The 17017-nt window shown below is 37.9% G+C and overlaps 1 protein-coding gene across 1 annotated transcript in view; it reads right to left on the reverse strand.

Moving 5' to 3' along the window:
• nrxn2a (neurexin 2a) overlaps positions 1 to 17017 on the reverse strand; it is a 266470-nt gene that overhangs the window by 117820 nt on the left and 131633 nt on the right. The window contains exons 9-11 of the mRNA XM_041801644.1: positions 12937 to 13320; positions 11885 to 12088; positions 4604 to 4630 (exon numbers count right to left, since the gene is read on the reverse strand). Of these exons, the coding sequence (XP_041657578.1) occupies positions 4604 to 4630; positions 11885 to 12088; positions 12937 to 13320 (615 nt within the window). The remainder of the gene's footprint in view (positions 1 to 4603; positions 4631 to 11884; positions 12089 to 12936; positions 13321 to 17017) is intronic.

Genomic DNA, 17017 nt, shown 5'->3' on the forward strand with positions numbered 1-17017 from the left:
ATTGAATCAAGCAATTGGACCCCAAGTTTGTTAGTTTGTATTTTTTAATCGTTTATTTATTTTTAACCTTTATTTGCCCAAAAAAGACCCAGTGAGATTGGGATCACTTTTACAATGGTGACCTGGCCAAGAGGTTAGCATCATTTATTATTTCTTCTTCTTCTTATAATTATTAATAATAGTATTATTTATCATCATTATAATTAAATGAATTATTATTGCATTCTTCATATTATTATTGTTGTTTTTGTTATCATTATTACTATTTGTTATTTTATTTTATCTATTTTACTTTATTTATGGTTTCTTTTATTCATTGATTGACTTTATTTTGTTGTTCTAACATGCACATGAATTGGGTTTGGGGCAGGACTCTCTTGTTTTTTGTTTTTTTTTTGTTTGTTTTTTTTAATTTCCTATCCATCTACAGCATTTTGTTATGCATATGTATAGAAGGTGTGATATAAATAAAGTCTCAAAATAAATTGATCACCAAAACTGTCATTATTCTTTTAGGCATTGTTATTTTTCAATTTTAAGTCAGGTGACATTGCCAAAATGAACTTTCTGCAGCCATGGGTCACTCTCAAAGCAGTTATAATTTGATGACCTTTTGAGACGAGGAGAATCATGGGAGTTGCTGTGTTAAAACAACACTGCAGATTAAAATCTATTCAAACTCATTCATATTTACAGTTCCTGCATCTATGATAATGATCCTAATCTGAACCCGAGGAGGGGAGCAAGGTGGTGGAAAATACCATGTATTCATTCTGACATCTGACTGTAAACTGTGTTCCTTTTAAATTAACTCTCCTTTCAAAACTTATATTCAAGAGCAAGCCACACATCTATAAGATCAGTTTTTCCAGTTTGATCCTCAGTTATAAATGGATTTGATTTGACACACTCGAGCTAGGATGACTTCAAAGGCGTAGTGTTATAAGTTACACAGGTCAGCATTCTGAGTGAGCCAGCACTCTGAACCTGGGATGTGTGTTTTAATTAAAGCATGTTGTGGTAATCCTGTAATTCTGCAGAACAAATACCTCTTTCAGAAGTGTGCAGTGTAGCATTATTCCCCAGATTCAACCAAAATAATTTAGAGCATTGCAGCAACATTTGTTCTTACACCCATTACCCTCCCACTGACAGCTCCAAGCAGCTGCAGCAGATGTGCTGCCTTTTTGATTTCATCAGAAATAAGATGGTGAGAATTCTCACCCACCAAACCAGCGTTCTTAAGGTTGTAATACAATTTGTATTTGACCCACAAAAAAAGGACAGGCTATTTTAAAATCACAATGAGCCTACATGTAGCACAACGATGAATTAATTATTCTTCATGGCTTTGTTCGTGTTAAAATTTAAAGTCTTTTGACAAGCCATCCTTCATTTTATCTGCAGTTGTAAGCTCTTCAGAGGTTATTGATGCAGTTTATGTGGAAACAGTGCTTTTATCAGGAAATGCACATACAGTACATATTTTCTCTGAATAGTGCATGATGGTACAATGCCATCTGCTGGTAGGCTGGGCCATTTTCAGGGCAGATATATGGGACGATAAAGAATAAATAGTCTCTTTTAATTAGCATTATAAAATACACATTTTCTCCTCTATTTACATAATTATTTGACAACATATTTAACCTTTCACTGGATGCAGTAGATTAGCTTTAAGGGCTCTAACACAGGTAAGTCTTCAGGCTGGTTTAAAGATACAGTACATGCACACCTCACCTTTATACAGTCATTCACTTACATTCATTAATGCACATAAACACATGCATACAGTACTTACCTTGATCAGAGAAAATAAGTGTAACCCCCTTTACATAATGGAGATTTGCTTAGGCTGATGCATTTTTCCTTAATCTGTAGCAATGTTAAAAGTGACCCCTCTTTGTTGAAGGGTATAGCTTTTAAAAACAGCTCTGATCAGTGGATAAATGTGAGACAAAATAACAGTTCAAACTGTGGATTTTTCTAATGTAAAGTTAACATATTCAGAGGCATGTTGCAGTTGGTTTCTCTCATCTTCTCTGTGCATAAATACAGCACAATGACTTATATTAAGGCTGCTCTGAAAATCATTGAGAAATTGAAAGTTAACATTTTCATCTAAAAGAGTCTGGGAATTATTCATACATTACAGATTGGAAGCAAGCCTTCCGCCAACACTCGATTATTCTGATAACATTTATGTGCATTCAGAAGCCTCCTCTGTATGAGATGATCTATATCAGAGAGCGCCTTCACCTCTTCGCTGGAAATAGCTTTTATCTGTTTCTCACACCGCTCCATTGGAACCAAAACTTAAATTGCCTTTCTCTCATTATCAGGTGAGATCAAATATCTACATCATAAATTCCAGCATCAACGCAGTACAGCCTAAAGTGGCACTCCATTTCACTACAGTGTCGAACACGAGAAAATCAATTGTGTTGATGGGGGGGGGGGTCTGCCTTAAGCATTCATCTGCCTTCTAATCAATGCAGCTACACTGCTCATCTAAATACCCCACGGTTCTCGCACTATTTGATGGATGTTCTGTTCTTCTCCTGGGTGTTTATATTAAATGCTTTTTCATGTTGAGGGATTTTTTTGACACTATACTTTAATCCAGTTTATCCCAGTGCCCATCCTCTCCCAGTCAGATATGGAAAAAGTCATTCACACCTTAATTTTTCCCTTCCTTATTACTTTCTGGTGTTAGAAAAAAATCCTCTTTTTTCCTCCAACTGGTCCAGAATAGAGCAGCTAGGCTCCTAACTGATTTTAACAGTTGGCATCACATCACTCTAATTTTAGCATCTCTACACTGGCTTTCTATTAATTTTAGAATTGCTTTTAAGAGTTAACTTATTACTTTTAAAGTATTAAAGCGTTTGACTCCCAGCTATACATCAGAATTATTAACTCCCTGTGATCTGGCCTGCAGCCTTAGTTCCTCTGGTGGGGGTCTCCTGGTCGTTCCAAAGTCGAGACAAATGTGATAGGGTCTTTTCTATCAGGGCACCTCGACTTTACACTGCACACTGAGGTATCTGACTGAACTATGATAAAACACATCAGTGCTGGTGTTATTTCTGACATTTGCACCAAACTGATAAAAATCTGCATTTTACGTCTTTTAATTAGCTCAAACAGACATTTGCTTTCTTGCAGAATGTTGCAAAAATCTTTTCAGAAAAAGCGGGGCTTAGGTTTCTACGTCACAAACTCTATATAAAAGGTAGAACACTGCCGCCTCTAACTGACTTTACCATTCAGAGACCACTCCCACACTCTCCTGCACCTTCACTGCTTCGGCTCCGACAGCTCACGTTCTGTGCATTTTTTTTAAATCTTGAAGTGGGCGGAATTAGCTCTGAGCTGGGGGTTATGTCATGTCATGTCATGTGACATCTTATTATGTCTTGGGATGTCCCGGTTCTTATGATGACTTGGGGTGTCTTAGTTCTTACGATGTTTTAGGATGCGTTAGTTCATGTGATGTCTTGGGATGTTGTAGTGATGATGATATCTGGGTAATAATGTTATTTGGGCTTCATATATAGGTTGGGTTTTTAGATTCTTCTTTATCTAGATTCTTCTTTGAGTGTTCTCATGATGTTGTTTAGGTGTCTTATGTTGTTTTGCTGTTTTGATTATTTTTTGTGTCTGCTGCTTTGTTATTCTGCATGTCAAAGTACTTTGTAAACCAATGATTTCAAAAGTGCTACAAAAACTTTAAAAAAAAAACAAACAAACAAAAAAACATATGTTATTATCCATCTGAGTTTATAGCACATCTGGCCCAAGACGCCTCCTTAATTATTATCTATGGGGTATAAAAAAAGCGAGAAGAAATACTTGATGTATGATGGACAGTGACACTCAGACACTTGATTTGTCATGCAAAACTGACGTTGTATAATTCAATTTAGTTAAAACTAAATGTTGTATTCAAATGTCCCTAATAAATGCAACAAGCAGCTATTCAAAATCACTCAACATTCAAAACATGCCATTTTAATGGCTTATAGTCGTGTCTCACACTTATCAGCTGATCAGATTTAATCTCAAGCTTTAAATGAATCATAGCTTTGCTGCTGCAGTCTGATTTTTCTGTAACAGAGTCAAAATTACCCTCTAAACAGAGTCTGTGCACTGCTTCTCTCACTACAGCTAATTGCTAATTGTACTTGAACTGTTCCTAATTATCAGCAATGTGAAGAAATTAGTCACAGGCAAATGAATGACAGCAGCTAAACAGTGGACTACTGTAGGTCAAATTTAGCTACACTTGATTACAACATCATTAGATTGCAATAATGGGAAAATGTGTAATTTAAATTGTTACCAAAATGGGGATTTTATGAGTGTAGATCCAATTACATGAAACTTTACAACTGCTCACCACAATCAAGCCACAGTCTGGGTCTTATCTTTGTAATGATGCTTGGGAGTGGGATTAAAGCAGCAGTAAACAAGGACAATTGTGGAGCAGAATCAATGTACTGTGTTGTGTTTCAGAGGGGGGAAAGAAGAGGCATATGTTTACACCACAGTGCATTTTCTGTAAAGCATGGTACAGTAAATAAACATAGGAGACACTTACTGAGATTACAGTCTATCCTGATACAATCTGGTGAGAGAGAGAGTGAGATGGTGAGATTAAAGAAAAAAGAGGAACAGCACAAAAGAGGAGAATATTTCACATCCTTCAAGGTACATTCTGCAGACAGTTCAGTGCTTTTCAGAGCCCACCATCCGGGGACAGCCTCGAGAGTCTAAACCGCCACTTTCCTCCCTGCAGTGTACAGTACATAACATTAGAAAAAAAGGAACAGTGAGTGAAAGGAAAAACCTCAGCATGTGTCTGGCAGTGCTGGAAGGATAATAGAGCAGATCGAAGTCGGGATCAATAAGGGTTTTATTGACCATAAAAGCAGAGGTGCAGTAGTTTTATTTTTAGTGTCTGTATCGGCTCTGATGTGTTGGCTTAGATTCACCGTCTGTAAATGAATTTTACTGTTCAATATATGTTTACTGGTGGTTTCACCCACAGGTGCTTTGAGGTAATACATCAAACATGCACCAGAGTGAGGAAAATTGTTTGAAGCAGATAAGAAAAATGGAACCTGCGCTTGACTGTGATTCACTTGAATATTTTAACATTTGGCACTGACTAAACCATCTTAAACTTATCCTCGAGAGGAGGCATATAAATTTACTGCAAAAACAGATTAGAGAAGCTTTAAAAAAAACATTTTAAGTTAAGAGCTATCACTGAAACTCAGCATGACTGTATAAAATGAAGAGCTTCATTATCATTACAGATTGTTTTGGTTTTTTTTTGAGACACATGATCGTTGGTATATTAGATCCTTTGCACCTGAATGTCTGATTTATAGCTCCTGTGAGGATTTTTTAGCAGGTTATGAATCAGACTGAAATTAATAAGAGGTACTATTTATGAGATGCAAAAGCAAATGACACCATCAGTGACGAGTTTTTTTTAAATGTCTCTCAAGTTATTTTCAATGCCTGGAACTGTTGATGTGTGTTAGGTGTCAAACGAAATGATTAACAGTATGCAAAATTAGCCATTTTTCAAAAACACTCCTTATACAGTGCCTATAAAAGTTTTCATGCCCTTGGATGTTTTACCCTTTTATTGATTTTATTAATCAATCATCATCAATATAGTTTGGCTTTTTTTTTTAACAAAAAAAAAACAAGGTCAACGTGAAGACAGACTTTGATAATGTAATGTCAAAGTAATATCAAAAAAACGAGAATGTGTAAGGCAACATAAGTGACTGCATAAATATTCACCCTATCCAAGCTTAGTGACCTTTTTTCAACAGAGTTAGGTGAGCCAATTGGCGTTAGTAGTCTCACAATTAGTTATAAATCTGTGTTCCTGGCTACCATTACACCATTACACTCCAAGCAACTCAGAAAAAAGGTAATTGAAAAGTATAAGTCAAGGTGAGGGGTGCAAAAAAAATCCAGGGCACTGAGCATCCCCCGAGTTTAGCTAAATCCATTATCAAGAACTGAAAGGAATATGGCACATGTGGTAAATCTGCCTAAATCAGGCCATCCTCACAAACTGAGTGACACCTATGACTACTCTGAAGGAATTACAAGAGTCAGCAGATGACTCTGCATACAACAACTGTTGCCTCGGTTCTACAAAATCTTGACTAGAGTTTGCCAAAAGGTATGTGGGGGACTCCACTGTAAAGTGGAAAAAAGTTCTTTGGTCTGATGAAAACAAAAAGGTGCTTTCTGGCCATCAAACAAGACACTATGTTTGGTGGACACCAAACACTGCACATCACCACAAACACACCATACCCTCGAAAAGGCACAGTGGTGGCAGCATCATGCTGTGGGGATGCCTCTCAGCAGCCAGCCTTGGAAGGCTTGTAAAAGTAGTGGGAAAAATGATTCAATAAAATATCGGAAAATCCTGGAGGACAATCTTATTCAGTCTGCAAGAGAACTACGGCTTGGGATTTATTTTCAGTAAGACAATGACCTGAAGCACAAAGCAAAGCTACACATAAATGGTTAAAAGACAACAAGGGGAATGTTCTGGAGAGGCAGAATCAAATTGCAGAACTAAATCCATTAGAGAATTTGTGGCTGGACTTGAAAAGGGCTGTTCACGCAACATTCCCGTGCAACTTGACAGAGCTTGAGCTCAAAGGTGCATCTACTAAATATTGACTTAAAAGAGGTTAATATTTATGCACTTATTTACATGACATATTTCTATTTAATTGACACTATTTTGTAAAAATCTTTAAAAATTTAGTCATTAAAAAGGTTTTTGTGATTTTTGGGTCAAAAAGCCAAACTATATTAACCATGATTGATTTATAAAACAAATACAAAGGTAAAACATCCAAGGGGGTGAATACTTTTTATCAGCACTGTATATGTCAGCAAAGAAATGAGGCAAAGCTTTGTCCAAATGGGACAAAAGACCAACACTTCTTCACAGGAGCTTTAAGAAAGTTTGAATATCTTTGAAATCAAGGCTATAATACAATTACTGTAAAATCCAGAGAATAAGTCCCGTTTGTACACATGACACAGTCTGTTTCGAGAAGTCTCACAAATGTTTAAACTATCCCCCTGCATGACTGTATAGCTGTGTCAATCTTTTAGCACAATCTCCATTCACCATGTGGACTTTTCAACAATCATACCACTAGCTAAAGGAGTTGAGCTTGCTGTTTGAAGTTATAGGCATGAAGTAGAAACCTGCGCTGCCCACCTCTGCAGTGGTCTCATTCTTAAAACACTGCATAGAATCTAGACCAAAATTGTGTGTATGCCCAAACCCCTAGAAATGGCACAGGCCAAAAATAACTCTGATTTATAAAACCATACCCACTGTTTTCACACAATGTTCTGTGTGCAACCGTATATGAACCTCTTATTACGTTAGTTACACAGCTACATTCAACCATAAATGGTCAAGTCAAAGCTCCTCATGGAAGAAAATGTGTAATATGAGCTGGCAGAGGGGAGGTTTTTTCCTGTATGGTGCTTCTGAATGAAAGGGGTGGATAATACTAATTGTTAGTTTGCTACGACAGGATCAGTCACATACATAAGAAAAACAGACTGACACATCGTTGCTGCTGCATGCACATGCTCCTACATTGCCAAAAAAAAGAAAAAAAATCCCTATTCATCTTTACACAAGTTTCACTGAAGGTTTTATTCATTTATGGGACCCATGCTGATTTCTTCACATAATGTCATATATCTGCTCCACTAGGATATTATCAAAGAATAGTTTGGTTTACAGTAGCTCTTATTTGTCTACTTTTGTTTAATTCTGGTGAGCTCAACATGAACTCTTACTCATTATAAGAATTTATTATGATTGTGTGAAAGCTGTCCAAAAAAAATTGACACACTTTGCTCAATTATATGATTAAACACAGTGAAGAGAGGCAAAGAAGACTACATGTGGAGCAGACACTGCCATATCTCTGTTTACCTCCTGCCTCTTGCAGCACAGTAAGAGTCATTTAGACCAAAACATAATACTGTAAAGAAAGGGAAATATTTGACATATTTTACTGGCGCTAAAGTCTGCAGTTGTTTCATGCTTTTTGGTTTTTGGATTTCTACATCAAATAATGAAGTTACGGTTCAGCTACTTATGCTCAGGGCAACTGAAGGTGAGACTTTGATAATGGCATGTATGGCAGGTTTTTAGATATGAATAATACATTTTCATATTAGAAATTAGAACATGGTTCACTAGGCTTTTCTAAAAATTAAACTGTTTATGATGATGTGTGTCACAAATATCCCCCTGCTTCCAAAACATTCATATGCATGGGTCAGAGTTTGCTTTATGAATGAGATCAGCAGAACTACTGTATATATCTCTTAACATTTTGGTCAGCAAAGGAGCGGCACATAATAATAGGGGATGAATTTTTGATTATGTCAGGCTGCATGCGTTGTGTGACGTGGTGGCTGCACCTGTTGTAAGAACAGCATTTGTCCTGGCTTCAGGGGTGCAGTTAGGTGTTTTTGGACCCCAGAAAATTTTTTTACACTGGGCCCCCCTTAGACAGCCAGCCAAGCAAACCATGTCATGTGCGTTTATGCATATCTAAACAATTCAGTTTATATTTGAACTATTAATTCTCCAAATAGTTGAGAGATATTTTTACTAATTTAGTTTATTAGCCTCAACTTGCTCTCCATCCCTGCTTTCTCCTCTTTTGTCATCCTCATCTTGCTCTCACTCCCTGCTTTCTTCTCCATCATCTTCATCTTTCTCTCTGTCCCTGCTTTCTTCTCTTTAATCATCCTCATCTTGCTCTCCATCCCTGCTTTCTCCTTCATTATCATCCTCATCTTTCTCTCTGTCCCGGGTTTCATCTCCACTATCATCATCCTGCTGTCTGTCCCTGGTTTCTCCTCTTTTATCATTCTCATCTTGCTCTCCAGCCCTGCTTTCATCTCCTTTATAATCTTTATCATGCTCTCATCCCTGCTTTGATTTCCTTCATTATTATCCTCATCTTTCTCTCTATCCCTGTTTTCATCTCCATTATCATCATCCTGCTCTCTGTCCCTGCTTTTTCCTCTTTATCATTCTCATCTTGCTCTCCATCTCTGCTTTCTTCTCCTTTATCATCCTCACCTTCTCAATCATACTGATCTTGCTCTCTGTCCCTTCTTTCATCTCCTCCATCATCCTCATCTTGCCATCTTTCCCTGCTTTCTTTTTACTATTATACTACCTTACTGCTCTTCTTCAGGCTCTGATTTCCCACACAGCCCTAGTAGAGGACTTTACCATTTGGACATTTCTGAAGGGAGGAGCAGAAGCTCCCTTGTATTTTATTTTACTCTATTTGATAAAGATTTCAGTCTGTTGATGAATTTATTTAGCCGCTTTTGATTCAATGATGACAATAATTACCATGCTACACCCATGCTCAACTTCATGTAAAAAAATAATTGCACCACTATACACTATACAGTATTAAAATTGGGTTTATACACTGGATTTTACAGTAACTAAAATTTACTGACTAATGCAGACAAGTGCAATCATGTTTTTTAATGAATCAAATAATTTGCATTGGTTAGTATCACTTAACCTTACACAGAACCAACACACCTCTCCCTAAAAGCCCGAACTTTGATCTGTCCTCACTCTTTAACTCTTAGTGCTGTTTACTTAAGTTTCCTACCTGTTCTGCAGTCCTGATGGTAATATATTTTCAAAGTCAATTACAGAGGAAAAGGGCGATTTGCACATCCAGCAGCCACAATCAACCTTACACCAGGATTATAAAAAAATCAAAGCCATCACTTTCGTTTGTTGCCAACATGTCTTTGTCTCCTCACCAGTACACTTGTTCCAAATCCATCTCTTGTATTCAAATTTTAAGCTTCAAATGGATTCCCCCACTTATCATTTGCATGCCTAAATAATAAACCCACATCATGGGGCTGTATGAGAATACATTGGTGTAAGTCATGTGGCTGTGGAGTGCTCTCAAGCTGTCAACCATCACAGAGCAGTGGATGTAGACAGCCAGAGACCAGAGAGACCTTCTACTGCAGGTGTGTGTCTGTGAGTGTCTATCTGTGTGTTCATCCCTGGCGCCTTCTGCTCAGCGAGGCGGCGCTAACCTGGACAGGCCAGTAAATGTGAGGGGAGGGGAGCACAATGGTCATATCTACAGTGTAAGCAGTCAAAGTGGTCATTTCTCAGGGTAATAACAGATCTGGTCTCTGACTGCCTTCTCCTTGAACTGCAGACAAGCCATTGAAGGGCTGAAAGAGCTGAGACGGTCAGATGGGACCTGACCAGTGGATGAACTGAGAGTGAGAGAGAGAGAGAGGTAGACAGAGAAAGAGAGGGAGAATATACACACCTACAGTTGCTTAAAGCACATCAAACCCCTTGGGTTTTCCAGCTTTTTCCATGTGATACATTCCTCAATATTTTCTACCTCAATAACTCAGCTATGTAACAGATCTAATAATTAATCTAGGCTATAACTCTCCTGTATAATGTATGGTTTGGGTTGCAAAAACGTTAAACTGAGTACTTAACAACTGAACCGGTTTGATTCCAGCCTCAGACCTTTGTTACCCATGTCTCTCTTTGGTGTTGAAACTGTAAGCCTTCATTAAAATTACATGCTTTTTCTATGGCTTTATCTTCCTCCTTTAAAGGGACATTTTAGACAAAGGAAAATAGGCTGTGTCGGCATCCTTGCGGACTAGTTGTAAACAAGCATAGGCTATTCAAAATGGCTAATGCCCATAGACTTTATGTGAATGTGTGTGTGATAATAATCTCTCTGGAGGAGTTACTTATGAATATTACCTACTATCATTGTCATAAGTGTCTGTCAAATATAAAGCTACATTACACCCAGTAGCCAGAAACAATAAAAAGTACATGGTCAATTAAGTCTAATTATCCAGTTTCTTTAGCATTATTGTAAAACAATTTGCTGTTTTGCACAGAATTATGAATTAGAACACTTCTTGGCCCCAAGTGGTTGCCAGGCAACCAGCAGAATCCAGGGAGTTACTGTGCATTGCTAATAATAATCTGATACCTAACCACCCCATAAACCAGTGAAGGTTGTTTTTTTCAAATATAAGGTTTTTTTTTTAGATTATACAACGAGAGCTTTGGGGTAGTGGTATGCAGATTATTTTTCACCCTCTGAGAGAACCAAGCTTAATATAGCTTTTTTTTCTAAGTGTCTGCAGGCTAAAGCCTCATATTTTCAGACACAGAAGAGTGATATCAATTCTCCCATCCAATGCTGCAGCAGGGTGTAAAAGCATTTTTCCTAAAATGACTAAATTATGCTTATAAATCCAATTACTAGATAAGCCTCTTTTAAAGTGTAAATAATCTTCAAAATACTCCTAAAATGGTATCTGAAACTTTACTTTACATGGATAGAATTACAAAGGAAGTTAAACTGGAACAACTGACCCAATTTTGGGTAAATTTTGTTTTTATACACAACTCCCCAAACAAAAGACCTAATTTTATTTTCAAAAATGAAAAACAGATGCCTACATCCTACATCCTAAAAATAATGTGATTGTAACACTACTTTGTTAATGAAACAATTGAAATTTACAATGACTAATTTTCAGTTAAATCAACCTTATTTGATAGATGTCATAAACCGCACTTAGAAGAATCAGGGGATATGCTCATTTATATTTTAAGCAACTGTAGTATTGTGTATGAAGATGAGAATGGTAGAGTCTGAGACGAAACTGATATCATAGGAGGTTGGAAAGTAATATGTCCTAAAAGGTCAAGTGGCATTATCTGCTTGCAATGCCACAGCAGCATTACCCAGGTTCACAACGAGCTTCACTCTGCCTCCATCCAGCTCCAGACGCAGCGTGTCTGCCGACTCCTGGGAGGTCGTGGCCATTAGCAGCCCAAAAGCCCTTTGAGACATGAAGCGGAGGGACACATCCTCGGCTTCTGTGTGTATCGTCCTTGGCAGCACCACCTTCAGATACATGCTGCCGTCATAGCTCACCACGGTAGCCTCTATGGATTACAAGGAGGAAGCATTAGGAAATCATCCCCAGAGAGAATCAGATCATGAAATAAAAAATGAATGATTAAATAAATAAAAACAGAAGGCGGATCTTATGCGAAGAACCCTGATTTATTCTTAAGCTTATCTCAGGTGCTGCATGATATAATTTTAGATTGCAGTTTTCATCAGCTGCAGCAGATGGCAGAAAAAGCCTGGAGCATACGGAGACAGACAGGCGATATTGCAGCAGCAATCAAATCTGTGAAGGATTTATAGCCATCATAGGGCAATATAGGGGGGGATTTTTATATATCCCTCATACTATTAGCTGCCAATAGATGTGGGTAATTTGGTCTGTCTTTGAGAAAAGCATCTGCATGGTGGATGCAGTGTGATTCAGGCCAAGGCAGCACTGCATTTCTAATGAAATGCTCTCAGCACTGGCAACCTTGTACTAGTGACAGTTCATTAATGAAACACTGTACTGTTATAAAACACTGTAATCACTTGTGAATGGTTTCAATGGATAAAAACTGAATGTTCTTTTAATTTTCATTGTAGACTAGGATGTGGAGGATGTGGAGGACATACAGCTCTTATTTGAACTGTTATGACATCATTTAGTGTGTAGGTGATCAAGCTGCAGTTGCAAATGAAATTATCATGGTTAAAAAGGTCTGAGCCTGAAAGCTTGATAATGAGTTTTCTTTGTTTTTCATTTTTCCATTCCTTGCAGGCTTTTCCAGCTTCAACACAGCTATGTTAATAAATAAAACACCGGCCAGAGTGTGTTAAGAGCTTTGCAGCACTATTTTAAAATCACTTATCCTCTCCCATCCTTCACGGATACTCTTACCTTTCTCACAGCTTGGCCCCAGGTAGCCAGTACCATTACAGTCACAAATGTGTCGGTTCCAGCCCTCTCTGCAGAGTCCACCATTGGCACACGTGTCCCTGGCACACCTGACATGAGTCTCTCTGGTGCAGAGGTTGCTAACACCTGTGGCACTTTGGATCTCCGCCAGCCTCCACAGGTTACGGCTCTGACCGTCAATGAAGAGGTCCCTAACACAGCCCACGTAGCCGAGGCCGAGGGATGCTGTCCAGACCTCAGGGGGGAGCATGAGGGCTTGGCGGTCCTCAGGTAGACCTCCGAGATACATGTCCCCGTCCAGGTCAAGGATCTCGCTGCCTTCATTAGCAGTGAAGGGGATGCTCTGGCTGTTCACTGAGATAAAGCCTGTAGGGCAAGCAGTGAGTCAACTTACACAGTGTTTTTGTTGGAGAAAATGAAACAGGTGTGTGTGGGTTGTGCTAAGTGAGAAGTGAGAAAAAAAACTGTGAAATTGAGGAAGTGGGCACTACTCTCTGCTTGTCTTTAAAAAGTATGGATTAAAACGAGGCACTGCCAGTCCTTGGCAGTTAATTTTTTGCACATGGCAGAGGCTAAAACTAAAACTTAGTCTGGAAAAGTTAAGACTTAAAAATGGCAAATCTAAGCCTGCTGAGAAGAAATAAATGTATTTATAGAAATCTGATGGTAGGAATAGGGGAGATGTGTTTTTTATGGCTTCTACTAATAAGGCAGACATTTGAGAGAATACAAATAAGTCCCAATTTGAGGTGTTTGACTATAATTGGCCACTTATGAAGCAGGTTAACAAGGATTTAAAAATGTCATCCATCGGTTACGACTTACTAAAAATATCATGGCAATTAAAAGCTTATTTGAATGCATGTTTCACTGCAGTGATTATAGCGCAAGAGCAAGCCTATGTGAATGTACCTATACTATTTTCCTCTGACATAGGACTCAGGGTAGAAAGCCCAATTACAGCTATAAATTCATACTGTTAAACTTTGTGTATATATAGTGTAAGTTGATGAATAAATGTAGAAACTCTTACTTGGAGATTGATCAACTCTACTTAGAAGACAATGACCAAATGAGAGTGAATACCCAGAGGGATATCTGCTAACTGTTAACTAGGAAGTGGCTTGAAAACAGCATTATTTCAGTTTTGTGTTATAGTAGAGGTTTGAGATAATAATATAAACACACACTGCTCTGGATGTTAATTCAAACAACTGTATGATAATAGTGAATAGGCTATCATGTTGTTTTTAATCTTGAAAGCTAAAATTAGTATTAAAGCATTCAACCCCTTGGATGTTTCACCCTTTCATTGATTTTATAAATCAATCATGGTCAATGTAAACTAGCCTTTTTGACAAAAACATACAAACAAAACCTCCATAATGTCAAAGTGAAAATAAATTTCTACAAAGTAATGTCTCCATCCATTTTCTATGCCACGTATCCCGATGGGGGTCGTACGGAGCTGGAGCCTATCCTAGCTGTCACTGGGCGAGGTGGACTGGTGGCCAATCATTCGCAGGACTGACCTATAGACAACCAAGCACGCTCACATTCACATCTACGGCCAATTTAAAGTCACCAATTAACCTAAAAAACAGGTCTTTGATGGTGGGAGGAAGCTGGAGTACCTGCAGAGAACCCACACATGCACAGAGAGAACATGCAAACTCAGCACAGAAAGGCCCTGAAGCGAACCAGGGACATTCTTGCTGGGAGGCAGCGCCAATGCCTGTCTTCCAATACTCTCAAGCTGCAGTTCTCTTGCAGATGTAAAAGACTGTCCTCCAGGATTTTCCTATATTTTGATGCATTAGTTTTACCCTCTATGTTAACAAGCCTTCCAGACCGCCTGCTGAGAAGCATCCCCACAGCATGATGCTGCTTCACAGTGGGGATGGTGTATTTGATGTCTGCCAAATATGGCGTCTCGTCTGATGGTCAGATAGCACCATTTTGTTCTTATCAGACCAAAGAACTCTCTTTCACTTGACCATGGAGTCTCCCATATGCCTTTGAGCAACTCTAGTCAAGATTTGATATGAGTTTTCTTCAACAGTGGCTTTTTCTTTTTCACTCTCCCACAAAGCTTTGACTGGTGAAGACAACAGTTGTATGCAGAGTCTCTCCCATCTCAGCTGCTGAAGACTGTAACTCCTTCAGAGTAGTCATAGGTGTCTTGGTGGCCTCTCACTAGTTTCCTTCTTGCAAAGTCACTCAATTTGTGAGGACATCCGGGTCTAAGCAGATATCCATCCCCTGACTTATACTTTTCAATAACCCTTTCTCTGAGTTGCTTGGAGTGTTCTTTCATCTTATTGGTGTAATGGTAGCCAGGAATCCTGATTAACCAGTGACTGAACCTTCCAGACACATGTGTTTTTATACCAAAATCACTTGAGACACATTCACTGCACTCAGGTGATCCCAATTTCACCAATTTTCTTTAGTCAAAAAAGGCTAATTATAATGATTACAATGAATCATAAAATCAATTTAAGGGTAAAACAACCAAGGGAATAAATACTTTTTATAGGCATTGTATAATGCTTAGCTAAAAGTAGCATGACGACACCATCGCTAAAGCTTTGTACAATACAACAGAAAATGTGTAAATTCCTTGTCTGGGATAAATTTGACAAAATTGCTTGATACTACTGTTAGCTAGCTATGAGGCTGTTACATTTGGTTTTTAATGACAGCTAATGTTAGTTTTCAGCAATTTCCTAGCTGATAAACTTTCAGCTAGCAATAGCTTGGTGCTACATCTTTTAGTGAGTGAGATACAATACAAAGGGTCAGGCATTAAGGGACCTCTGTTTGTAAAAAAACAACAAATGCGAAAACACATTTATTACCATATTGTAGGCTACTGTAAATATTCAATTCATATATGTTAACGTAATGCTAACGTAATATGTTAGCAGAGAAATTGCTGGCTGGACTGATAAGCTTTTGAAAATGATACCATGAAAGAGAAAACAATTAAGACACTAAATGTGGTAAAAAATAATATCAAAACCTATTGGCTATCTTTACACAATAGCATTTTTAGCATGAAACCACAGTCATACACAGCACTTGAGTGAGATAATAGCGAGTCACTTCCCAGCAAATAAACTGTTAGCTTGGAAGTGTCTGGATGCAAAAGTTACTTTTTTAGAAAGTGATATACCAAACAAAGGAAATGTATTAAGGTGCCTATTTTTGTATAAACAACAACAACATTGTAATGTTAAAAATTATCCACATTCCTACAATAGCTAATCTTAGCATTACGCAAATTCCTTTTTTTCAAATTCTATTTATAAAAGTTTTTAAAAACTGATTTTTACCCTCTTTTTACATCTTTTATGTTTCATGAAAGATGGAGAACATTGCCACTTTCTTTCATGCCAATACTTTGAGCTGAAAATTTGCATAACCTTTTGAGAGCAATGTACAAAAGGTTACCCACAAGGAGGCTGCTGAAAAAACACCACTCTCAGAAAGCTCTCAGTTCAGCAAGTACATAGTGTAGTTAATCAAAGCTATCATTCAAAAAATAATATATACCCTAGGAGAGGTATTAAAAGATAAAAACTGATAAAAGGAACCCTGCTTGATAAGGCAAGTTCATCTCATTTAGATATTTGTACATCTTTCTATTATAATTTTAATTTCAAATTTTCTCAAAATGCAGATATTTAGTGTTGTTTTTGTTCAATATAAATACAAGAGTTACAGATATGTATACAATAAGGTGAATTTGTCTGATCATGCAGGTTTCCTTTAAAAAAAAAGTCCCTGCTTCTTTTCTAACCGGGTAAATGGGCCCTTTGCAAAAATCATTTTAAAATATCAACACATGTATGTATGTTGGATCTACTGTGTAAGCACTGGCCTCCTGGCTAGCATTTGCCTCCCCAGCCTTGCTTTGATTAGCTTTAGAAGCTGACTGAAAAAAGCTTGTTATTAACGAACTGTTGGGATCAAATTGCATAGCCTCCCTTATTTTCTGGCATCCAGACTTTCTGGCTCACTTAAGACATTATCATTCCAGGAAAAACATCCAGAGAAG

Source organism: Cheilinus undulatus, linkage group 12 (assembly GCF_018320785.1).
Source record: "Cheilinus undulatus linkage group 12, ASM1832078v1, whole genome shotgun sequence".
NCBI classification, from domain to species: domain Eukaryota; kingdom Metazoa; phylum Chordata; class Actinopteri; order Labriformes; family Labridae; genus Cheilinus; species Cheilinus undulatus.